The 26,990-nt window shown below is 39.8% G+C and overlaps 1 protein-coding gene across 3 annotated transcripts in view; it reads left to right on the top strand.

Moving 5' to 3' along the window:
- IGSF10 (immunoglobulin superfamily member 10) overlaps positions 1 to 26,990 on the top strand; it is a 100,896-nt gene that overhangs the window by 71,744 nt on the left and 2,162 nt on the right. The window contains exons 1-7 of one of the 3 annotated variants that reach the window (XM_063662345.1): positions 4,382 to 4,485; positions 5,084 to 5,170; positions 6,736 to 6,930; positions 8,306 to 8,435; positions 11,706 to 12,096; positions 16,207 to 20,559; positions 21,600 to 22,500. In XM_063662345.1, the coding sequence (XP_063518415.1) occupies positions 6,737 to 6,930; positions 8,306 to 8,435; positions 11,706 to 12,096; positions 16,207 to 20,559; positions 21,600 to 22,500 (5,969 nt within the window). In that variant the 5' untranslated portion in view covers positions 4,382 to 4,485; positions 5,084 to 5,170; position 6,736. Of the gene's footprint in view, positions 1 to 4,381; positions 4,486 to 5,064; positions 5,171 to 6,735; positions 6,931 to 8,305; positions 8,436 to 11,705; positions 12,097 to 16,206; positions 20,560 to 21,599; positions 22,501 to 26,990 lie in introns of those variants that run through there. The other 2 variants (XM_063662346.1, XM_063662344.1) reach the window with 2 other exon arrangements.

Raw genomic sequence — 26,990 nt, 5'->3', positions numbered from 1 at the left:
AAAAGCAACACAGAGCATTTACAGCAACCAGAGTACAAAACTAAAGTCAGCAGAGCTGCTCTTCAGGCATCTATTTCTAAACTCTTGACAACAACGGTGGTCATTCTTGTGCTCCTTCTGCCTTAGTCTTCTCTCAGGTTTGCATCTATATGAGGTTTCTAACTTTTATCTACTTCAGCCCTGGCTTTCCTAGGATCCTTGGATGTCACCAACAAAAATGTGAGATTCATCCATCCTCTCTTTTATTCCCCAAGTAAAATCTTAACTCTTGTTCCTCCAGATCTAAAATATTTCTTTATTCTCACAACCACCACTTTAATTCATTGTTTTAAGGCTGGACTATTATAATTGCCTCCTAGGTAGTTTTTCTATTTCCTATAATCCAGAGTCCATGGACTTATAAGAGGACCATGCATTTGGTTCAAATTTTTCTCCAAATCTTCCAAAAAAGATTTTTTGGAACTAACTTTTCTGAAAGCTCTGAAAAGTTAGAGATATGGAATACTATATATAAAGTCCTCAAGTCATGTAGTTTGACTTTAGTTGATTGAGTTGCAACTGTACTGGAAGAGAGAGGATACTGATTTTCTTTCTACCTCCTTTTCCTGCATTATGTCTCTTCATGGCACTTATCACTTACCGTGCTGGTCTGTAACTTCAAAAAAGCAAGGGCCAAGATGTCAGTCTACTTCACTGCTATTGGAATCACTAAGTGGAGGTCTTGACTGTTTGGTTAATTAAATAATATGAAAATTGTGGAGCTGGGAGGTGGTAATGATTGTGCCTGATTAAAAGATATGTAACAATTTTGGCATTTGGTTATCTGTTGACATATATATAAGTCAGTTTTAAAATTCATAGCTTGTTATGATTGTCAGGTGATCTGTTACTTGTAACTGGGCTTGGCTGGTTGGTGTTAAATACTCTGATTAGGAGGGTGATGTAAAGGATGGTATGGATGATAAATTAAGGATGAGGAGTAAGAAGTATGTAATTACTAGAAAAGACAGCAAATAATGTCAAAGACCTAGAGATGAGGGGAAATGTAATTCTCAGGGGTGATATAAAAGGTGAAGAAGATGTATATTTATTGTCATGTTTACTAGAAAAAATACAAAGCCTGAGAATTTACCAACAATACCATTTAAGAAAAGAGTAACAAAAAGAGGGGGATGATTTAAATAAAATCATTAGGTAAAACTATGGTGAGAGGTAATTAAAATGTCAAACCATCCTTAAAGTGTAGGTAAATTACCATAGTCCAGGAAACACAGGTTTAGGAGTTCAGATTAACAATTAACTCAGAGTCGCTATTCTCAGCTCTGAGATCTTGGCAAATTATACACTCAATTAACTTCTGCAAAATAAAGTTACAATTACAAAATAAAGTCATTATCATTGAATTTCATAAATTTCTTATTAAATGAGGCCATGTTCAATGGTGAAAGTGATTTGTAAACCATATGAATCTATAGAAACATATTGCATTATTAAGCATGGTTAGAAAAAAGAGTGGTGAAACTTTTCTTTGATATGCTGTGGACTCTCCAAATTTTATAAATAGAAGCAGGAAGAAGTTAGAAAATATAAGGCTTTTTTTGTATTTTTATAGAGACAGGGTTTCACCATGTTGGCCAGGCTGGTCTCAAATTCCTGACCTCAGGTGATCCTCCCGCCTTGGCCTCCCAAAGTGCTGGGATTACAGGCGTGAGCTACTGCGCCCAGCCATGGTGGCATGTGCCTGTAATCCCAGCTACTCAGGAGGCTGAGGCAGGAGAATTGCTTGAACCCAGGAAGCGGAGGTTGTGGTGAGCCGAGATCGTGCCATTGCACTCCAGCCTGAGCAACAAGAGCAAAACTCCGTCTCAAAAAAAAAAAAAAAAAACCAACAGAAAGAAAATTTAAGGCTTAAAAGCATTGGTTTTATAATTTTAAAATTAATTCAGTATTGTATTTTGGCTCTGAATCATTTAGCATCCTTTATCCTCAGCAATCTCATCTGAAAAACTGGTATAATTTTAGCACTTACTCATCAGAATATTTCTGAGAATTAAGCAATACATATAAAGGCTTTGACACACATATACTCTAACTATAAAAGTAATTACAAATATTAGAATTGTTATTAAGTGGAGCAAATGGAACTAGAATTGGTGCCAGTATGACTAAGGTTTCTAATAATTCTGGAAGATGACATGAAAAGTAGAAAATACGTCAGAGAAGAGCTCTGACATGAAGCAACTGTAGAGATTTATCTCATGAAAATTCTTAAGAGAAGCAAACATTCCTATCAGGAGTTCACTTTGAAACTGATAGCAAGAAAATGACCCCAGGTAACAAGCCTAGGAAAATAAGTTTAACATGTTGCTGTCATCTTTCCATGGTTCATTCTAGTTGAGGTCTGGAAGTCCAGACCTGGGTTAGAAATTGACTAAAGAATACGAAGCCATGAGGTTGATCACCAAGGAGCTTTGGGAGAAAGATAAACTGTGGCTGCCAAAACCCGACAAACATGCCACATTTCCAAAGCAAGCATCCAAGTTTGGACATCATGTGAATTTTTAATTTAAAAGAATCTTGTCAGCTCTGCAGAGCTAAAGACCATGTTCATATACATGCTTCTAGGGTTACTTCTAACTCTGAGTCTCTGATTCTATAATTCTACTTTGGTAACTGACTTATTACTAACCATAAATCACATGAATGCTCGGCATGGGATATGGCACATTACCCATGTTTAGCTAAGTGAGGCAGCCACAACTTTATGGTTAAACGTTCAGACCATAGGGCAAGACTGCCTGAGTTTGAATTAACGACTTTTCTACTCACAAACCACATGGCCTGGAGTTGTGTCACTTTCCTTTATGTACCTTACTTGTAAAATGGGAATAACATAAATACTTTCCTTTTAGGCTTTTTGGTGCTATGGTGAGGTTGAAATGAGTTGGTATTTGTAAAACATTTTTCAGAAGTTATTTCACTAAACCAGCAATTCTCACATTGTAGCTGCACCAGAATCCTATGGAAGGCTTGTTAACACATGGACTCCTAAGCCTCCTTCGTACAGTTTCTGAATCAGTGGGTCTGGGATGGATCCTGCAAATTTTTGTTCTTAACAAAGTCCAAAGTAATGCTGATACTGGACCCATGACCTTATCTTGAGATCCACTGCCCTAAAACATTCATTGCAAATTGTCATCAAAAGCTTAAATGCTATGTAACTACATGGAAGGAAACAAGGTAATTTTAGTTATGTTAACTCAGTGTTTATGAGTATTGGGAGCCCCATCCAGAACTGCAGGAGATATTACATGTGGACAAGTTGGTAGAGGTGATTCTGGAGGGATTTCTGCCTCCAGATGGCAGGGGTGGAGACAAGAAAGGAGAATGTAATCCAAGCAGAAATAGTAGTATTTAAATCCGGTTCTGTGATAATGATTTAAAAGAATTCCTCTGAGACATCTATATACGATGTAATATTATTTGGCAGTTAAAAACAAAAAAGGGAAATATTGCCATTTGTCACACACATGGGTGAACTGGAGGACATTATGCCAAGTGAAACAAGCCAGAAACCAAAAGAAAAATAGTGCATGATCTCACTTATATATGTGAAATCTTTTTCTAAAAGGTCAATTATACAGAGATAGAGAATAAAATAGTGGTTATAGGGGTTGGAGAAAGGAAATGGAAAAACGTAGATCGGAGAATACAAAGTAGCATACATGTAGGATGAACCAGTGTATAGATCTAATGTGCAAGAGGACTATAGTTAATAAAATTGTATGGTATTTGGGATTCTTACTAAAAGAGTAGATTTCAGCTGCTCGTGTCACAAAAACAAAAATGGGGTAACTATGTGAGATGATGGATATGTTGTTTCACTATAGTAACCATTTTACTATCTATATATAGCCCATAACATGTTGCATACCTTAAATATACGCAATATAATTTAGTTATTTTTAAAAGAGAGGTTTAAATAAAACACTCACACTGTAGGCATCACAGGTCATTAACACTAACTTAGCCTTCAAATAGAACTTTGGGAGCCACAGGACCAAGGACAGCCTGCAGCGATTTACACACACCCTTAAACCAAAAGGCCCACCTGTCAACAGGTGGAAGAGGTCAAGGAGGTAATGAACGGGCGGCTACTGAAACTGCTATGCCACCCAGCCACGACGTGCCAACTTGCTAGGAGAAAGCCCTGGGAATTTAAAAACGAGGAGGAAGAGTGAAGGCACGGCGAACTAGCTTCCCACACGCTCGTAAACATAAAGAGGGGCCCGGTGGTCGTTTCTCATCCTTGTGCTGCTGAGTCCCGGCCGCGTCCCCAGAAACAGAAGTCGGGCTCATCCCCCGCCCTCGCCCCGCCTTCCTTCCTTCGCTCCCAGGGCTCCCGACCAGCTCCACACGACCCCAGCAGCTGAGCCCGGGACCTAGCCCGGGCAGCTCGAGCCCATTGGTCACCAGGGCAAACAGGTGAGCGCCTCGGCCAATCCTTCCCTGGAAAGGGCTGGAACCCCACGCCGGCTGGGGCTTGGCATGGGAATGGAGGGAGTACCGTGGCTGCAGGAGCAGGAGCTGGGGAGGGGAGGGCGGAGGGTGGGGGAGGGAAGACGCACCCGGAGAAGGTGGGGGCATGAAAGCACACGACAATTCTTCGGTGACTGGTGCCAGGCAAAAAAAAAACACACACTGAGGAAAGACAATCAATAGATGGAGACATCTGTGACAGATTTGTCCAAAAAAGACAATTTGAGGAGAAGCTCTTGGGACTTTGGAGCAAAATGGAGTGATTAGTAGTAGTTAATATTCAAGTGACAACTTTAAGGAGTACTAAAGTACACTATTGAGGGAGGAGAAAGGAAATTTAAAAAGCTCCACTTAGCCTTTTGTTTCTGCAACAGCAAGCATCATAATAAAAGAACGCTTCTTGGTTAATGTGGTTATGGGTTATAGAACTTTGAAGCTGTGGAAGCGGCTCCAGGTCTCCCTGAAGAGCATTACTCCTGAGCTGTAAGCCAAAAAGAATAAGGCTTTTTGCTCACTTTGGAGCAGAGAACTTTTCCTCCCTCAGGTTTGGACACAATTTTCCATTTCCTGGGAAGATTTTCTGTCTCTGCCTATGTCACAAGAGGATTCAGGACCTGAAAGAAGAGCTCAGGTATTGCCAATTCCTATTTCATTATGTACATTTTCAGGCTTACATTTGTGAGAATCCCTTATTCATGTATTGTCTTATGCTTTTGATCCTCTTTTAAATAATTTGAATGTGGGCATACCCAGAACTTTTGGGCATACCTAGAACTTCTATTTAAGCTGAACGAGAGAATTACCTTCATCCTGCTGTTCCTTCCTTTGTTTATCTAATGATAAGGTAGAAATGCTGTCTCCAGTCATACAAAGCTTATTTAAAATTTTTGTAACCAGGTGGTTACAATGGCAAAAGTGGTCATATGATTAATCCTATCTTAAATTTTAATTTGGACTAAAATATAATAAGACATCCATCATCTTCTTATCTGTATGAAAATCCAAGCAGTTCAGCCCCAGTGTTATTTCTGAGTGTAGTTTGTAGCTAAAGGGTGGTTGCTGGTGGAATCCAAAATCATGCTATTCCACGGAACGGCAGGATTTATTACAAATTATGAAGGTCATTTTGCTTGGAAAAGCACCATAAAGAGTTTATTTCAATCCTGCATTTCAGGAGAGAATTAGGTTTGAATTCCTGGGCTTGCCCCACATATGGGTAACAGATACCATTTTTTTTTTCTGACAAGCTGAGCATATTTCTTCCCTGCTTATGCTCCCCACCTCCTGTGGCAGCCATGAGCTGGAGGAGGGACCAAGGAAAAAGGCAGAGAGATGTCCTAAGCTGAGCAAAAGCAGACAGCATCACGCCTGCACAGGGTCAGCATGGCTCAAGCCCTCTCAGCTGGTCAGTCGCTGTTGCTTATGATCATTACTTGGCAGTGAAGTGTTCAATGTGTCTTTTTTTCTGGCAGGGACTTGAAAACTGGTTAGAGATTTATTCTCCCTTCCAGTGGATTATTACAACCTTTAAAAAATGTTTCTGAAGAAAGTTTAATAAAATGAAAAAACATATTATATATGAAATGATAAAATGTGTTACAAAATTGAGTTTGATCACATGTACACATATACACATAAATGTATGTACACCTATACATATACACACAATAGATGAAAAAGTCTAGAAAGGAATACAACATGTTTAAGGATTATATAAGTGGTGAGATTGAGTAATATTTTCCCTTTTTACTGCTTAATTACAGTTTCCAAATGTTTTATTATGCACAGGTATTACTGTTATAATCAGTTTCTTGAAAGTTACTCTAAAAGAATTAATGCATATAAAGGAAACTAAATTCTATATATTTTAGTTGTCACAATATCTTTCTCATGGTTTCCAGTTTCCCTTTTAATGAATGCCTGAGTAATAGGGATTGCTGGTTTTCATTAAGAAGTGGGAAGCCGTGAAGAAATTTTCACAACAGTAAATATCCCACTTGATCATAAAGCGCAGTGTGAGGCCAGCAGCACACGCTACGGTTTTGTAAAGAGTGCATATGACCACAAAGGGCAGGGATGGAATCAGCCACTTACAACCCTTAAAGAAGGTCTCCCAGATTCCCAGAGTGACTGTGTGGTGGTCCTGGGACTTTGCTCCACCACTCTTTATAACTCTGAGGTGTGATGTTTTTTCAGGATGAAGGTAAAAGGCAGAGGAATCACCTGCTTGCTGGTCTCCTTTGCTGTGGTCTGCCTGGTCGCCACCCCTGGGGGCAGGGCCTGTCCTCGCCGCTGTGCCTGTTATATGCCTACGGAGGTACACTGCACATTTCGGTACCTGACCTCCATCCCAGACAGCATCCCGCCCAATGTGGAACGCATCAATTTAGGGTGTGTGAGACTTCATGTTTCCTCTTCTCAAAGAGGGATCAATCACAGCGGTGACTTGTCCCTCAAACATCTATGAATTTGGGAGATGAATCTCAATTGTTTTAACAATATTTCTTTTCTAAAATGAGCTCATGAGAATGTTTGTTGGGGGCAATAAGAAAACTTTTCCTGGTAAACTTTTATTAGGAGAAAGTTCTTCTAGAATTTGAAGTCCCTCTTGGTAGGTTGGGAGACTCATGATGGTAAAAAGCTTCATTCTGGCTACATTTTTGCTGGAAAATGACATAGTTTCTGTTAACTATTGGGGTTATGATCATTCATCATTCATCGTAAGAGATAACAGGGTAACTGGAAGTGTCTGCCTATATAATACACACACACACACACACACACACACACACACACATACATATATATATGTATCCTTTTTATAGGCTCTTTGGTTTCTTTCCATACAAACTTATTTAAAATGGATGCCTAATTAAATTTTTAAAAATATGACTGTATTTTAAATGTTCATGAAAAAAAGTCTGTGTGTGTCTGAATACACATGTTGGACTTAATATCGTTTATTTGATATTAGTGAGCATGTACTATGCACTGGGGATACAATGGTAAGATATATTATTCACTTCTAGGAGGTGTATTGATCATTAAAAAGACAAGACAAATGTACGGTCAGTACAATTAATAAAAACTGTAATAGAGCATACAAAGTGTTTTAGAGACAGTCACTAATATTAAGAGCTAACATTAAGGTTGTGCTCAGTAGGTGCTGGCATTGGGTTAAGCACTGCATCCATTTAATCCTCATAATCCCTTTGGAGTGGGTTCTATTATTTACATTTTATAGATGAGGAAACTGAGGCACAGAAAGGCTGCTGATTTTAGCCAGGGTTGCACCGCTACTCAGTTGAGTCTGAGCTCATAATCATACCCAAACCAGATGCCCAAGCCTGGGCTCCAGAGCCCAGGCTTCTTAACTACTGCTGACGAATTCCACCTGGGGAAGTGGTGAGGAGATAGTGTCATGAAAGAATGGGCTAGATATTAAGTGTTCACAAATAGAAAAAGGTGAGGTCAAGGGCATTCCAACCGGAGGGAACAGCATATATATAAAAGTTTGAAAATGAAAAGAAATGTGACAAGTTCCCAGAATGTGAGGGGGGTGATTGTAACTGAAACGGCAAGAACTGGGTAGACAGTCGACCTTCTGTGGCATCTGGTGAATTTCAGTATTTGAAGCATTTGATTGTCTCAGTAGAGTACAGTTATAAAGAGAGATATTGAGTTTTTTTGTGTTTATTTTGGTTATGACATTTGAACTTTAGTTGACAGACTTAGCTTATGCCTAGAATGTCATTTTTTATTTCAGATACAACAGCTTGGTTAGATTGATGGAAACAGATTTTTCTGGCCTGACCAAACTGGAGTTACTCATGCTTCACAGCAATGGCATTCACACAATCCCTGACAAGACCTTCTCAGATTTGCAGGCCTTGCAGGTGAGACTGATGGAGACAGGGGACAGGTTAAAGAGGTAAAGTGGTGCCTGTGAGGTAGACCGTCAAAGGCTGCCTGTCTCTACACAATATGAAAATCAACATTCTGTAAATTAGAAGCAGACGTCAATGGAGAATGTTAACTGATTTTTAACTGTGGAACTGTGTGTGTAAATTAGAATAATAAGAAAACTCTGAGGCAAGTTTTCTAATACCTCAAGCTAATAGAAAAAAAAAATCAATACCCAGAGATGATAAACCTTCAAAATTTAATCCTAAAAGGATACTTCTAGTCATGTTTATCTGGGAATTGAATGTGGTTCCTAAAAGTAATGACTATCTTAGACAGATAATAGTTTTATATAAATCAGTGTACTGTTTTCAGTTTCATTTTATTTACTTATTCATGTTCTACCTTGTTCAAACAATTTTTTAAAGTTATGAGGACTCCCAAGAATACATAAAATCATGCAAGAATGATCACAAAAGTAAATGAGAAAGTAAAAGGTAAAATAAGGCTAGAGATAAGAATAAAGGGAACATGAGGAAATGCATACGTAGAGACCTTTATGTCTGCTATAAGTACGACCTGAAGCTTTTGAGACACTAACAATACATGACATCTATTAAAACTTAAACTGTTCAGGAAAAGCACAGCCATGTATGATTTTAAATCAGAAAGAAATGTCTTACAAAGCTCCTCATAAAATACAGTGTCGTAAAATAAAGTCAATAATATCCTTGTAAAAGATAAAGTACCTGTGTTCATAGAGCCTTCTAACATATACCAGAGCTATGTAAGGGAGGTTATAACCATGGTGGAGAGCAATAGAGTATAATGTAGCTATGTGATTCTGTTGATTTGGTTAATCAGGCTCTATTCGGAATGTATGTCTTTGGAGGAATAGATGGATTGCATGTCCTTTATAGAATTCTCTACATATATTTATTCTCTCGACCAAATTTTCAATGGATATTGAGGAACATTGAGTTGGAGATTGAACTCCCAGGTTACATTGGGGCAAAGCTCTTCTATGTTGCCAACTTATTTTTTCTTTTCTTATTAGTGGTCTTGGCATTCTAGAAAAGCATTTTCGACAGAGATAATAGTTCAGGCCAAGTCAGGAAAATATGATGAGAAATTGTGTTCACTAGCATTTCTTTTTTGTTTATGGGAGAGAGTATGTTCAACTGGTAATTGGAGAGGGAATTGGAGAATACCTTAGCACTATTGAAATATTCAAAATTATTTTAATTGCAACTCAAAATTAGTCATATTACTCATAACCAAAAAGTATAAGACACCTCTTAATGTCCATCAGCCAATGACAGATAAAGTGTTGTGCATGTATACAGTAGAATACTATTCAGCAAAGAAAGGAATGAAGGGCTGATACATGCTATGAGAGGGATGGGTCTTGAAAACATTTTGCTAAGTGAAAGAAGCCAGACACAATGCCATAAAGTGTATGATTCCATTTATATAAAATGCTTAGAACAGGCAAAACCATGGAAACAAAGTAAATTAGTGGTTGTGAAGGGCTAAGAGGATGGGAAAAATGACTGCTAATGGGTATTAGTTTTTATTTTAAGGTGCAAAATAAAGTTTATTAGAAACTTTAGCCCGGGTGCAGTGGCTCACACCTGTAACCCCAGAACTTTGGGAGGCCAAGGGGGGCGGGGGCGGATCACCTGAGGTTGGGAGTTCAAGACCAGCCTGACCAACATGGAGAAACCCCATCTCTACTACATAATACAAAAAATTAGCCAGGCATGGTGTTGCAAGCCTGTAATCCCAGTTACTCGGGAGGCTGAGGCAGGATAATCGCTTGAACCTGGGAGACAGAGGTTGTAGCGAGCCGAGATCACTCCATTGCACTCCAGCCTGGGCAACAAGAGTGAAACTCCATCTCAAAAAAAAAACAAAACACAAAAAAGAAACTTTATTTAGAAGTTTCTAACAGTGGATATGGTTGCACAACTCTATGAATATACTAAAAACCAATAAATTGTACACTTTTTTATTATTTTTTGAGACAGAATCTTGCTCTGTCACCCAGGCTGGAGTGCAGTGGTACAATCTCAGCTCACTACAACCTCCACCTTCTAAGTTCAAATGATTCTCATGCCTCAGCCTCCTAAGTAGCTGGGAGTACGTGTGTGTGCCACCATGCCCGGCTAATTTTGTGTGTGTATATGTATTTTTAGTAGAGACAGGATTTCGCCATGTTGGCTAGGCTGGTCTCAAACTCCTGGCCTCAAGTGATCTGCCCTCCTCAGCCTCCCAAAGTGCTGGGAGCCACCATGCTCAGCCAGTTGTACACTTTAAAAGGTGGATTTTATGGCATGTGAACTATAACTCAATAAATTAAAATCAATAGTGTCTCTTATGAAAAATTTATGTTTAAGAAATCTTAAATTTACTTGAAATACTAAGACTTTTTTTTTAAAAAAAAAAAAAAAACCTTATAAAAATTTTCAACCATGGACAAAAGTAGAGAGAATATAATGAACTGTAATGGACCATTACCCAGCTGCAATAGTTATGGACTCATAGCAGATGTCTCACCTGCACCCCTACCCAATATTCTCCACTCCATTCAATTATTTTGAAACAAATCCAAATTTTCATAATATTCATCTGTAAGTACTCTATATATCTCAAAATTAAGAAATTTTTTAAAAATAACCACAATATCATTCATATATCTTAAATTTTAACAATCATTCCTGGCTGGGCATGATGGCTCGTGCCTGTAATCCTAGCACTTTGGGAGGCTGAGGTGGGCGGATCACCTGAGGTCAGGGGTTTGAAACCAACCTTGCCAACATGGTGAAACCCCATCTCTACTAAAACTACAAAAATTAGCCGGGCATGGTGGTGGGCGCCTGTAATCCCAGCTACTCAGGAGGCTGAGGCAGGAGAATCGCTTGAACCCAGGAGGCGGAGGTTGCAGTGAGCAGAGATCATACCACTGCACTCCAGCCTGGGTGACAGAGCGAGACTGTCTCAAAAAAAAAAAAAAAAAAGGAAAAAAGAAATATATATATCTCATTCCTTAATATCAATAAGCAAATGTTCATGAGCATTCTAATTTTTCTGATATTGTCATATTTAATTTGCAATGAATTTGATTGAATTGGGATCCTAAGAAGGTATATAAATTGCACTGCATTAATTTCAACATAAGTTTCGATATTGATAGGACTTTTCCCTCTTGTGAAAATTCCTTTGACAATATAAATTAATGTTCTTTTTTTTTTAATTCATAGGTCTTAAAAATGAGCTATAACAAAGTCCGAAAACTTCAGAAAGATACTTTTTATGGCCTCAGGAGCTTGACACGATTGCACATGGACCACAACAATATTGAGTTTATAAACCCAGAGGTTTTTTATGGGCTCAACTTTCTCCGCCTGGTGCACTTGGAAGGAAATCAGCTCACTAAGCTCCATCCAGATACATTTGTCTCTTTGAGCTACCTCCAGATATTTAAAATCTCTTTCATTAAGTTCCTATACTTGTCTGATAACTTCCTAACCTCCCTCCCTCAAGAGATGGTCTCCTATATGCCTGAACTAGACAGCCTTTACCTGCATGGGAACCCATGGACCTGTGATTGCCATTTAAAGTGGTTGTCTGACTGGATACGGGAGAAGCCAGGTATCTGTATTGTTTATTTTTTTGTCCCAATTAAATGGAGGAAATCTGCGTGGAGGTGTTATATTAGGAAGTGGAGAGGCCAGGGTAATTTAGGAGAGAAAATAACATCTCAGAAATAATTCCAGAATAATGAATTATTTACACATCATCTATGGCTGTGCTTTGGCTACTGTGGCAGTAAAGTAGTGTCAGAGAACTGTTTCACAAAGCCTAAAAATCCTTACTATCTGGCTCTTTATAAAAATGCTGCTGATCCCTGGCTTAGAGAATAAATCTCATGCTCCTTAGGCTACAAGCCAGGTCCTCCTAGTGTGGTGCTGGCCTATCCTCAGCCTCCTTTCCCTCCTCTCCAACCCTCAGCCCTGCCCATCCCAGGCACACAGGCAGTTTTTGCTCTTAACAACTCTGGACAACTTCCTGCCACACCACAAGCTGTTTTACCTCCTCATACCTGCTGCTGCCCCTGCCTGGAGCCCTTCCTTTCCTTTTCTGCTTGATGGTTCTCAGCCAGCCAGCAAACTGCTCAGCCCTTCTGAGAAGTCTGGCTGCTTCTCCACCCACCCCATCTCCATCAGAATAACCATTTCACCACTTGGGTTGTTTGCCTGTACTTCCATTCTTGAATGGATAACATTTGGTTATATTTACTACTATTAGAAGTCTTTTGCCTTTCCTGTATCTAATTTATCTTTAAATGTGGTCTCAATATGTCCCAAACTTACATATATGTATAAAAACACATCATATATGCATTTATACATATGTCATATGTGTATATATACATATGCACACACACGTAATCATACACTGCATACTGACATCTCAGTCAACAACAGATGGCATATATAATGATCCTCCCATAAGATTTACAATGGAGGTGAAATAAAACTATTGCCTAGTAACATTGTAGCCATTATACAAGGTAACATGTTACCTTGTTTAGATACATAAATAATTACAATTGCATTACAATTGCTTACAGTATTCAGTAGAGTAATATGCTGTATGGGTCTGTAGCCTAGGAGCAGTAGGCTTTACCATATAGCCTAGGTGTGTAGTAGGCTATACTATCTAGGTTTGTGTAAGTACACTCCATAATGTTTGCACAACAAAATTGCCTAATGATGCATTTTTCAGAACATGTTCCTGTTGTTAATCAATTCATAACTCTATGTATGTAAAATAATTAAACCCATAGGGGGTCACATCTTTCAGTCTTAATAATCAAGTGTTATCCTTTTGACTGAGATGACTTAATAATTTTTACAAGACCCATGGGTCAGTCATATCAACCTCTTCTGCTTTGAAAAATTTTCGTTAGTTCCAAGAGATTCGACAGTTGTTCCTGCCTTCAGTTGCCTCACTTGGCATGTGGTAGGCAATCCTTTAGCACTGATCTCAGTGGTTAAATCTAACACTCCCTTATCTACTTGTGGGTATCTTCTATTCTTTGATTCCGCAAAGATGTTGATGCAGCATTTCTATAAAATGAATTTGTGGCTGTTTCTCTAATGAGCATTTATTTCATGAGTATGAAATTTATGTTCTGCTGCTCTGTTTCCATTCTTTTTTACATACTTGACAACCTGTTTTCATGCTAAATCATAGTGCAATCTTAATTGAAACATTTTAAAGGCAAATTTAATATATGTCGTAGCACCAATACATGTGATTCAATGGAAAGCAATGACAATAGCTATGACAGTCTTTATAGGTATACAAGCTGTGATAGCTATATTGATTGCCAATTTGTCAGTTGTTACTGTAAAACATCCTCAATTGTAAGGCACATCTCAATTTATAAGTTGAAATGTGAAAAAAACAAAAAAACATGGTCATAGAATTAGGCACTTTTTCTTGTCTGCCTGTCTGCCTTTCTTCCTTCTGCTGATCTTTCCTGAGCATCCATTGGCCAGGGATGGGGACACACAGATGAACAAAAATGAAGTTTATAGTTTCATGGGAAGACAGATAAGTAAACAAGTCATTCTAATAGTGAATAATGAAAAAGTAGGATATAAGAAGTGAAAGGTACCAGGAGACTATAAAACAGGCAGCCCACCCAGAAGAAGTGCTGTTCAGACTGGGTTCTGAAGGATGATTGGTAAGTACTTGGGTCATGATGAAAGACACCAAGTGTACGGGACATAGAAGGAACAGCGTATGCCAGAGCCAATGGGGAATGGCAGGGTTGAGGAATGGAAAGGATTTCCATGGGGCTGGAACCAAATGTGATGGAGGGAATGGAGGTGATGTGGTCAGGTTTGCATTTGAGGCAAAATACCTGATGTCCAAGGCCTGCTAACTCTGGCTCAGTGCAAGCAATAATAAGCATGCCACAGTGTGAGCATATTCTATGATGAGGTTTCATTAAGCCAGAAGTCTGCCATGTTGTCTTAGCCCAGGGTACTGATAAGTAGGTAAAGGAATACAGCTTGTTGGCAAGTGGGTGATTGGGAGGCAACTCTTTTTTTTTTTTTTTTTTTTGAGACAGAGTTTTGCTCTTGTTGCCCAGGCTGGAGTGCAATGGTGTGATCTTGGCTCACCACAACCTCTGCCTCCCGGGTTAAGTGATTCTCCTACCTCAGCCTCCTGAGTAGCTGGGATTATAGACATATGCCACCATGCCTGGCTAATTTTGTATTTTTAGTAGAGATGGGGTTTTTCCATGTTGGTCAGACTGGTCTCGAACTTCCAACCTCAGGTGATCCGCCCACCTCAGCCTCCCAAAGTGCTGAGGTTACAGGCGTGAGCTATTGCGGCCGGCCAGGAGGCAACTCTTATGATTGTTCAAAGGTTTCCCAATTTGCCAGCCTCTTCCTCTGCATAGGTTTAGACTATAAAATTTGCTGAAGAATGCCCACTGGTCAGGCATCTGTGACATTACCTGTCACACTGTAGTACACACAGAAGAGTTTGGTGTCCTTGGTCAGAGTGAGTTTCTTAAGCCTTTGAGAGGACATGTGCACACATGGGAAGGAGATTTGACCCTATCTAGCCACTCTGACAAATTAGATCTTCTAAGAAGTACAATGCTTTTGTTAAGTGCTATGTCCAGTGCATCATATAAGAGCTACTACATGGAACAGCATGGATGTCTCAGGCTGTATTTTGCGTAAGGGAAAAGTCTATACCTCTTACCAAGTATTCCAGTGACCAGCCATTTTAAATAGGCTCACCAGAGCAGAGCTTTTAAATGGTATGTGATATCCAAATATTTGAAGGACAAGGCACCTATGACTTAGAAATGCTGGTCCTTATAATGCTGGTCCTAGTGCTGTAAGACTTGCAACCTCTGACTTTGCCAGAATGTCAGACCTTTAATGGGCCTCCCCACTGCCTTGGCACAATGTTCTTCCCTCCCCCTTAAACCTGAACCTGCTCTAGTGCATCTACCTCATCCAAGGGAACCATCAACCATCCAGTTTCCAAAGTCATAAAACAGAGTCTTCCTTGACCCTTCCTTTTAGTCACTGTCCGTATTCAGTCAATCCTCACCTCCTATTGATTGGTTCTACCTGCTTCATTTTCTCCTGCGTCCATCTGCTTCTCTTAATTCCTATTGCTACTAAGCTAGACCAGGTCAAGGTACCCTGTAATTCACTCAATATTCTTTTGGACAATGGAAATAAACTTGGGTTTTTTAATGATATCCAAGGAATTATAAATAATCCTTTAACAAACAGCTTATCTTTTAAAGAACAATGAGGTCCTGTGGCCATCTTAAAATATTAAAATGAAGAAATAGAACTAAACTGTTAATAAAAACTGACAAACATGAGCATATCATTTTGTTTCCCTAGATTAAAAAAATGACTCATTCAACTAATATTTACTGAGTACCAAATATATATCAGGCATTTGCTGAACATGGGAAATACTGCAGTGAATAAGCTAGACAAAATCCTGTGTCTATGCATATTATGTTGTAGCAGGGTATACAGACATAGGTTTTTAAAAAATCAATTCAGAAGCAAAAAATCAGAAAACTTTCTATTGAACACTAAAATTTCCAAATTGTTTCAGCTTCTAGCAAAAGCTATTTCTTCAAAATGTTTTTCAATTCATAAAGAGGTCACAACTGATAACTCAATTGTGATTTTTTTCCAGATGTAATAAAATGCAAAAAAGATAGAAGTCCCTCTAGTGCTCAGCAATGTCCACTTTGCATGAACCCTAGGACTTCTAAAGGCAAGCCCTTAGCTATGGTCTCAGCTGCAGCTTTCCAGTGTGCCAAGCCAACCATTGACTCATCCTTGAAATCAAAGAGCCTGACTATTCTGGAAGATAGTGGTTCTGCTTTCATCTCTCCCCAAGGTTTCATGGCACCCTTTGGCTCCCTCATTTTGAATATGACAGATCAGTCTGGAAATGAAGCTAACATGGTCTGCAGTATTCAAAAGCCCTCAAGGACATCACCCATTGCATTCACTGAAGAAAATGACTACATCATGCTAAATACTTCATTTTCAACATTTTTGGTGTGCAACATAGATTACGGTCACATTCAGCCAGTGTGGCAAATTCTGGCTTTGTACAGTGATTCTCCTCTGATACTAGAAAGAAGCCACTTGCTTAGTGAAACACCGCAGCTCTATTACAAATATAAACAGGTGGCTCCTAAGCCTGAAGACATTTTTACCAACATAGGGGCAGATCTCAGAGCAGATCCCTCTTGGTTAATGCAAGACCAAATTTCCTTGCAGCTGAACAGAATTGCCACCACACTCAGTACATTACAGATCCAGTACTCCAGTGATGCTCAAATCACTTTACCAAGAGCAGAGATGAGGCCAGTGAAACACAAATGGACTATGATTTCAAGGGATAACAATACTAAGCTGGAACATACTGTCTTGGTAGGTGGAACCGTTGGCCTGAACTGCCCAGGCCAAGGAGACCCCACCCCACACTTGGAGTGGCTTCTAGCTGATGGAAGTAAAGTGAGAGCCCCTTATGTCAGTGAGGATGGACGGATCCTAATAGACAAAAGTGGAAAATTGGAACTCCAGATGGCTGATAGTTTTGACACAGGCATATATCACTGTATAAGCAGCAATTATGATGATGCAGATATTCTCACCTATAGGATAACTGTGGTAGAACCTTTGGTCGAAGCCTATCAGGAAAATGGGATTCATCACACAGTTTTCATTGGTGAAACACTTGATCTTCCATGCCATTCTACTGGTATCCCAGATGCCTCTATTAGCTGGGTTCTTCCAGGAAACAATGTGCTCTATCAGTCATCAAGAGACAAGAAAGTTCTTAACAATGGCACATTAAGAATATTACAGGTCACCCCGAAAGACCAAGGTTATTATCGCTGTGTGGCAGCCAACCCATCAGGGGTTGATTTTTTGATTTTCCAAGTTTCAGTCAAGATGAAAGGACAAAGGCCCTTGGAACATGATGGAGAAACAGAGGGATCTGGACTTGGTGAGTCCAATCCTACTGCTCATCTTAAGGAGCCACCAGGTGCACAGCTCCGTACATCTGCTCTGATGGAGGCTGAGGTTGGAAAACACACCTCAAGCACAAGTAAGAGGCACAACTATCGGGAATTAATACTCCAGAGACGTGGAGATTCAACACATCGACGTTTTAGGGAGAATAGGAGGCATTTCCCTCCCTCTGCTAGGAGAATTGACCCACAACACTGGGCAGCACTGTTGGAGAAAGCTAAAAAGAATGCTGTGCCAGACAAGCGAGAAAATACCACAGTGAGCCCACCCACAATGGTCACCCAACTCCCAAACATACCTGGTGAAGAAGATGATTCCTCAGGTATGCTCACTCTACATGAGGAATTTATGGTCCTGGCCACTAAAGCTTCGAACCTTCCAGCAAGGACAGTGACTGCTGACTCCAGAACAATATCTGATAGTCCTATGACAAACACAAATTATGGCACAGAATTCTCTCCTGTTGTGAATTCACAAATACTACCACCTGAAGAACCCATAGATTTCAAACTGTCTACTGCTATTAAAACTATAGCCATGTCAAAGAATATAAACCCAACCATGTCAAGCCAAATACAAGGTACAACCAATCAACATTCATCCACTGTCTTTCCACTGCTACTTGGAGCAACTGAATTTCAGGACTCTGACCAGATGGGAAGAGGAAGAGAGCATTTCCAAAGTGCATCCCCAATAACAGTGAGGACTATGATCAAAGATGTCAATGTCAAAATGCTTAGTAGCACCACCAACAAACTATTATTAGAGTCAGTAAATACCACAAATAGTCATCAGACATCTGTAAGAGAAGTCAGTAAGCCCAGGCGCAATCACTTCTATTCTCACACTACTCAAATACTTAGCACCTCCACGTTCCCTTCAGATCCACACACAGCTGCTCATTCTCAGTTTCCAATCCGTAGAAATAGTACAGTTAACATCCCGCTGTTCAGACGCTTTGGGAGGCAGAGGAAAATTGGCGGAAGGGGGCGGATTATCAGCCCATATAGAACTCCAGTTCTCCGACGGCATAGATACAGCATTTTCAGATCAACAACCAGAGGCTCTTCTGAGAAAAGCACTACTGCATTCTCAGCCACAGTGCTCAATGTGACATGTCTGTCCTGTCTTCCCGGGGAGAGGCTCACCACTGCCACAGCAGCATTGTCTTTTCCAAGTGCTGCTCCCATCACCTTCCCCAAAGCTGACATTGCCAGAGTCCCATCAGAAGAGTCTACAACTCTAGTCCAGAATCCACTATTACTACTTGAGAACAAACCCAATGTAGATAGTGAGAAAGCAACACCCACAATAAAATATTTCAGTACTGAAATTTCCCAAGTGACTCCAACTGGGGCAGTCATGACATATGCTCCAACATCCATACCCATGGAAAAAACTCACAAAATAAATGCCGGTTACCCACATGTGTCTAGCACCAATGAAGCTAAAAGAGATTCAGTGATTACATCATCACTTTCAGGTGCTATCACCAAGCCGCCAATGACTATTATAGCCACTGCAAGGTTTTCAAGAAGGAAAATTCCCGGGCATCAGAACTTTGTAAATAACCATAACCCAAAAGGCAGATTAAGGAATCAACATAAAGTTAGTTTACAAAAAAGCACAGCTGTGATGCTTCCTAAAACATCTCCTGCTTTACCCAGAAACAAAGTCTTCCCCTTCCATTTCACCACACTTTCAACAAGTGGGATGCAAATTCCATCTAATACCTTGACTACAACTCACCACACTACCACCAAAACACACAATCCTGGAAGTCTTCCAACAATGAAGGAGCTTCCCTTCCCACCCCTTAACCCTATGCTTCCTAGTATTATAAGCAAAGACTCAAGTACAATAAGCATCATATCAACGCAAACAGCAATACCAGCAACAACTCCTACCTTCCCTGCATCTGTCATCACTTATGAAACCCAAACAGAGAGATCCAGAGCACAAACAATACAAAGAGAACAGGAGCCTCAAAAGAAGAACAGGACTGACCCAAACATCTCTCCAGACCAGAGTTCTGGCTTCACTACATCTACTGCTATGACACCTCCTGTTCTAACCACAGCTGAAACTTCAGTCAAGCCCATTGTCCCGGCACTCACTTATTCCCCACCAGAAAACACAACTGGGATTTCAAGCACAATCAGTTTTCATTCAAGAACTCTTAATCTGACAGATGTGATTGAAGAACTAGCCCAAGCGAGTACTCAGACTTTGAAGAGCACAATTGCTTCTGAAACAACTTTGTCCAGCAAATCACACCAGAGTACCACAACTAGGAAAGCAATCATTAGACACTCAACCATCCCACCATTCCTGAGCAGCAGTGCTACTCTAATGCCAGTTCCCATCTCCCCTCCCTTTACTCAGAGAGCAGTTAGTGACAACGTGGCAACTCCCATTTCCGGGCTTATGACAAATACAGTGGTCAAGCTGCATGAATCCTCAAGGCACAATGCTAAACCACAACAGTTAGTAGCAGAGGTTGCAACATCTCCCAAGGCTCACCCAAATGCCAAGTTCACAAGTGGAACCACTCACTTCATCTACTCTAATCTGTTACATTCTACTCCCATGTCAGCACTAACAACAGTTAAATCACAGAATTCTAGATTAACTCCATCTCCCTGGGCAGAAAATCAATTTTGGCACAAACCATACTCAGAAATTGCTGAAAAAGGCAAAAAGCCAGAAGTAAGCATGTTGGCCACTACAGGCCTGTCAGAGGCCACAACTCTTGCTTCAGATTGGGATGGACAGAAGAATGCAAAGAAGAGTGACTTTGATAAGAAACCAGTTCAAGAAGTAACAACTTCCAAACTCCTTCCCTTTGACTCTTTGTCGAGGTATCTATTTGAAAAGCCCAGAATAGTTGGAGGAAAAGCTGCAAGTTTTACTATTCCAGCTAACTCAGATGCCTTTCTTCCCTGTGAAGCTGTTGGAAATCCCCTGCCCACCATTCATTGGACCAGAGTCCCATCAGGTATTTGAAACTTTTTCTTTACACTTAGTTTTTGTTAGAAAACAAGAAGAAGATTGTTATGTTTTGAGATTAAACATCCGAAGAATCAATATCAGTTTCAAATTTTTCTAAGACATAGAAACTATTAATATCCTCATTTGACACTGGCATATTTTCACTCATCAGAAGGGCTTAAAATACGTTAACTAAGAACATTTTTTGGAATGCCTCAAAAGCTGATTCAAAGTAATATGACTTGAAAAGAGAGACTGGTTATTGTGCTGAACCATCTGGCTTTTAAAGTAAAATTATGTGAATAAAAAAATCCAGGCTGGGCACGGTGGCTCACGCCTGTAATCCCAGCACTTTGGGGAGGCCGAGGCAGGTGGATTACCTGAGGTCAGGAGTTCAGGATCAACCTGGCCAACATGGTGAAACCCCATCTCTACTAAAAAAATACAAAAATTAGCCGGGTGTGGTGGTGGGTGCCTGTAGTCCCAGCTACTCGGGAGGCTGAGACAGAAGAATTGCTTGAACCTGGGAGGCAGAGGTTGCAGTGAGCTAAGATCCCGCCATTGCACTCCAGCCTGGGCGACAAGAGTGAAACTCTGTCTTGATAAAAAAAATAAAATAAAATAATCCAGGAATAATGTTAGTAATCTGAGGACTAGATGTCCTAAAATTTTTTTTTTTTTTTTTTTGGTCTGTCACCCAGGGTGGAGTGCAGTGGTACAATCATGTCTCCAGGGGCTCAAGCGATCCTCCTGAGCCACTTGAGTAGCTGGGACTACAAGTGCACACCACCATACCTAGCTAATATTTCATTTTTTGTTTGTAGAGACAGGGTCTCACTATGTTTCCAGGGCTGGTCTTCAACTCCTGGGCTTAAGTGATTCTCCCACCTCAGCCTCCCAAAGTGTTGGGATTATACAACTGAGCCATAGGGCTGGGCTTTCATTTTAATTTAAACATATTCTTAGTAGCCCAAGAAAATGATAGCTTTATGTTTTCTATCTAAACTTTGATGACCTATAGCAATAATTTTCTTTTTTTCTTCTCAGGACTTGATTTATCTAAGAGGAAACAGAATAGCAGGGTCCAGGTTCTCCCCAATGGTACCCTGTCCATCCAGAGGGTGGAAATTCAGGACCGCGGACAGTACTTGTGTTCTGCATCCAATCTGTTTGGCACAGACCACCTTCATGTCACCTTGTCTGTGGTTTCCTATCCTCCCAGGATCCTGGAGAGACGTACCAAAGAGATCACAGTTCATTCTGGAAGCACTGTGGAACTGAAGTGCAGAGCAGAAGGTAGGCCAAGCCCTACAGTTACCTGGATTCTTGCAAACCAAACAGTAGTCTCAGAATCATCCCAGGGAAGTAGGCAGGCCGTGGTGACGGTTGATGGAACATTGGTCATCCACAATCTCAGTATTTATGACCGTGGCTTTTACAAATGTGTGGTCAGCAACTCAGGTGGCCAGGATTCACTGCTGGTTAAAATACAAGTCATTGCAGCACCACCTGTTATTCTAGAGCAAAGGAGGCAAGTCATTGTAGGCACTTGGGGTGAAAGTTTAAAACTGCCCTGTACTGCAAAAGGAACTCCTCAGCCCAGCGTTTACTGGGTCCTCTCTGATGGCACTGAAGTGAAACCATTACAGTTTACCAATTCCAAGTTGTTCTTATTTTCAAATGGGACTTTGTATATAAGAAACCTAGCCTCTTCAGACAGGGGCACTTATGAATGCATCGCTACCAGTTCCACTGGTTCGGAGCGAAGAGTAGTAATGCTTACAATGGAAGAGCGAGTGACCAGCCCCAGGATAGAAGTTGCATCCCAGAAAAGGAATGAAGTGAATTTTGGGGACAAATTACTGCTGAACTGCTCAGCCACTGGGGAGCCCAAACCCCAAATAATGTGGAGGTTACCATCCAAGGCTGTGGTCGACCAGCAGCATAGGTAAGTGTTTACCTTTGGGTTGGAATTATCTGCTTTATCTATTTAGCTGTACAACTTCTGAAATGGAAAAAGTGACACAATGAGGCTAGCAGCAGTTTTAGAGTACACATGGACTTTGGACATAAAGGAAACCCTCTTGAAAAAAAACTAATCTTTTGAGATCATTTGAATACGAAAACCATTCTTTTCACATGCTTAACTCAAAGGGTCAACTTCTTAGGGTTTTTATATTTTAGGCAAAATAAAAAAAATCTCATTTATCTCCATACATGGCACAGTTTTAAAATAGTAACTGTAGGACAGGCACGGTGGCTCACGCCTGTAATCCTAGCACTTTGGGAGGCTGAGACAGGTGGATCACCTGAGGTCAGGAGTTCAGGACCAGCTCGGCCAACATGGTGAAACCCTATCTCTACTAAAAGTACAAAAAAAAAAAAAAAAAAAAAATTAGCCAGGCATGGTGGCGGGCGCCTGTAATCCCAGCTGCTTGGGAGGTCGAGGCAGGAGAATTGCTTGAACCTGGGAGGCGGAGGTTGCAGTGAACCGAGATTGCACCACTGCACTCCAGCCTGGGCAACAGAGTGAGACTTTGTCTCAAAAAAAAATAGTAATTGTATAAATATATTCATACTCTCTATAAACAAAACAAAGAAGGGAATTTTTGTGATGCAGTGGAGATTCTGGAGGGAGACACTCCATTATTTTACTCGTCTGAGTCCCCTATTCGAGATTTTAAACTTCATTATAATCAGTACTTAATTTTTTCTTTCCTAAAATTACAAAGCACTTTGTGAAAGTCACAACATTAAGACCTCCACCAAGTGAAACGTATTCAGGGCCCCCGCATTCTGATGTGATGAGACACATATATACAAATACACACTTTCTCTGGTTTGTTATAGGCATATGAATATATATATTTTTTGAGACAGAGTCTCGCACTGTCGCCCAGGCTCAAGTGCAGTGGCGTGATCTCTGCTCACTGCAAGCTCCGCCTCCCAGGTTCACACCATTCTCCTACCTCAGCCTCCTGAGTAGCTGGGACTACAGGCACCCGCCACCACATCCGGCTAATTTTTTTTATTTTTAGTAGAGACGGAGTTTCACCATGTTAGCCAGGATGGTCTTGATCTCCTGACCTTCTGATCTGCCTGCCTCGGCCTCCCAAAATGCTGGGATTACAGGCATGAGCCACCACGCCCAGCCTCAATATTCATTTTACAGCTGGCTTTCTATATAAATTCTATCTTCAAAAGTCAATAATTATGGCTTATGAGGTTTTTTTTGCAAGTGGCATGACTTTACACAATGGTTTTCCATTACATGACAAAAAAATGAGGATAAGAATTTCCATCTTATATATCTGTTTATTCATTAATAGAAAACATCCATGCAAAAGAAATTACACATAGTAAATGTGAATTTGTACTCATGCTTAGGAGCTGAAGATTTTTTTCTAATGACACGAGTTGATACTGAATACAGCTAATAAATTTAACTTGTGATCTTTAGTTCAAAAGTAAATGTTAATTTTCAAGTTTTTCAAATGTCATCAAAAATCACCTAAATTAAATTGAAATTTGTTTAGATTTAGAATTTTTAAATGCTGAGTTATGAAATTTGAGTTTTGTGCTTTGGAGAGGCTGAAGATGCCTCTGCATTAATCTTTATTAAGAATTCTGTCTTCCACTCTGGGAAACCTTCTATTTTCAAAAGTAAATTGTCTCTCTCAAAAATATTAGTTTATAAAAAGAAACATCAATAGTTCTGTCTCTTATATGTCACAATCTCCAGTTGCATCAGATCTTGGGTGCAGGGGATATCACTCTAAGCCAGTCTTTCTCCAAGGGAAGACCCCCTACCAGTAGCATTAGCATTGCCTGGGAATTTGTTGAATCAGGAGCTCTGATTTTGTTTTAATAAGCAATCTGTTCTTAAAAGCCCTCCAGGTGATTTTGTTGCTAAAATTTGACGCTTGTTTTCAAACTTAATTGTTTATGTTAGCTGGGAAGTTTTTTAAAGAGTGGATTTCTATATCCTTGGCGAGACCTATTGAAGCAGAATTTCAGGAAACCGAAGCCAGGAAATATGCATCTTAAACTCGGCCCATGTAATTCTAATGCAGCTGATGAGGGATCTTCATTGAGAACCAAGTTAGAACAGTGGTTCTTTGCTGCACATGGAAACCTTTAATCTGGAAAATTTTAAGAATCCTGATGCCCAAGCCATGCTCCACACATACTAAGTCAAATTCTGGAGGTGAGACCCAGATATCAGTATTATTTTAAACTCCACAAGTGTTTTAATGTTTAGCCAAGTTTAAGAACCAAAACTTTTAGAAAGCATTAGGAAGGAATGCCAGTATAGCATGGTGGAAAGCATAAGGCTTGAGAACCAGCCCTGTGACCTAATGCAAGTTGCTAAATCTCTCTAAATACCAATTTTTCAGCTGTATAGCGAGGGAATTTTCGATTAAACAACCAGTGCAAAGCACCTGGCAGTTTCCCTTCCTTTTAAGTGTATTTGTATTGATTTTACCTTGGTTTATATGCCAGAGAACTTCCTTTTCCATACTTGGGGAAAAAAAAAAAAACTTTCTCTAATATTTTACTATAATACTTTCCATACTTACCTTTGCTGGAGAATAACAATGACTTGATGGCTGGGTGTGGTGGTTCACGCTTGTCATTCCAGCACTTTGGGAGACCAAAGCGGGAGGATCGCTGGAACCCAGAAGTTGGAGACCAGCCTTGGCAACACAGTGAGACCCTGTCTCTACAAAAAATAAAAAAATTAGGAGGGCATAGTGGTGTGTGTCTGTAGTCCCAGCTACTCAGAGGTTGAGGTGGGTGGATTGCTTGAACCTGGGAGGTTGAGACTGCAGTGAGCCGTGATCTCACCACTGCACTCTAGCCTGGGCTCCAGAGTAAGACCCTGTCTCAAAAAAATATAAATAAGTAAATAGAAAATAGGAGAGAGAGAAATGACTTGAGGCTGTTTGACTTGGTTAGCACTTATGCTATGAAAACAGTTTTTACTTTTCTCTCCAGTTTTATCTACCTGCTTAGCCCATGTTGCCCAAAAATAAGAAAGACGTTTTCTCATATAGGTATCCCTGATAGCACTTTTAGCACCAGTTGAGTCTCCACTGGTCTAAAAAAGTAGATTTAGTTTTACCAGGAAAGATCTGCCATCTGGTGGTTAAATTTGGTAATGGTAGGCTGTGCAGCCACTGTACATCTGGAGAAAAATGGTATTCCACACAGCTCAATCTAGTGCAAAAACCAGTCACTCTACAGCTGCCCATAGAGGGCAGATGCTGCAACAACCTTCTAAGGAATCTTGCGTTGGTATTCTCTTTATAACAAAGTAAAAATTTTTTTCTAAAACAGAGTTTCATTTTTGTCACCCAGACTAGAGTGTAGTGGTGCCATCTCGGCTCACTGCAACCCCAGCCTCCTGGGTTCAAGCGATTCTCAAGCCTTAGCGTCCCGAGTAGCTGGGATTACAGGCATGTGCCATCATGCTCAGCTAATTTTTTGTATTTTTAGTAGAGATGGGGTTTTGGCCAGGCTAGTCTCAAACTCCTGTCCTCAAGTGATCTGCCCACATTGGCCTCCCAAAATGCTGGGATTACAGGTGTGAGCCACTGTGCCCAGCCAAAGTAGAATTTATTTTCTAACCAAATGATTCAATAATTGTTTTGTTACTAATAACTTTTTAGAAAGTATCATCTGGCATCTTTTCTGAGCAACTGAGTTTACCTACATATATTACAAAATGACCATGTTTGTGGATCCATTTAGTTTACTTGATATGTGAAATGGTCAAGGAAGTCATGGTGTCTAGAAATCCCATATTTCTAGCACGTCGCTCATCATTAAGATTTTTTTTTTAAAAATTACTATGTAACAGATTCATTTGAATTCCATCTGAGAAATACTTATTTGCACTAAATTATACCTGTTCAATTAGATAATTTCATCTTTCAGCAAATGGCTTAGAAGACAATAAGCTGGTAGTAATTTTATTTTTTATTGCGACAATTTAAAGCTAATCACACACACAAAAACAGGTAACTATGAGGTGATGGATATGCTAGTTAATCGTGGTCATTTCTACCTCTCTCTATATATATATATACCTCAAAATGTGTATATATATATATATATATATATATATATATATACCTCAAAATGTGTGTATATATATATATACCTCAAAATGTGTGTATATATATATATACACCTCAAAATGTGTGTGTATATATATATATATACCTCAAAATGTGTATATACACACCTCAAAATGTATATATATATACACACCTCAAAATGTATATATATATATATACACCTCAAAATGTATATATATATATACACCTCAAAATGTATATACATATATATATATACCTCAAAATGTATATACATATATATATATACCTCAAAATGTCATGTTCTACACCTCAAAGATACACAATTTTCATTGGT

This window comes from Pongo pygmaeus, chromosome 2 (genome assembly GCF_028885625.2).
Source record: "Pongo pygmaeus isolate AG05252 chromosome 2, NHGRI_mPonPyg2-v2.0_pri, whole genome shotgun sequence".
Classification (NCBI taxonomy): domain Eukaryota; kingdom Metazoa; phylum Chordata; class Mammalia; order Primates; family Hominidae; genus Pongo; species Pongo pygmaeus.
Note: the sequence above shows the minus strand (reverse complement) of the source record. Positions and strands in the feature narration are given on the sequence as shown.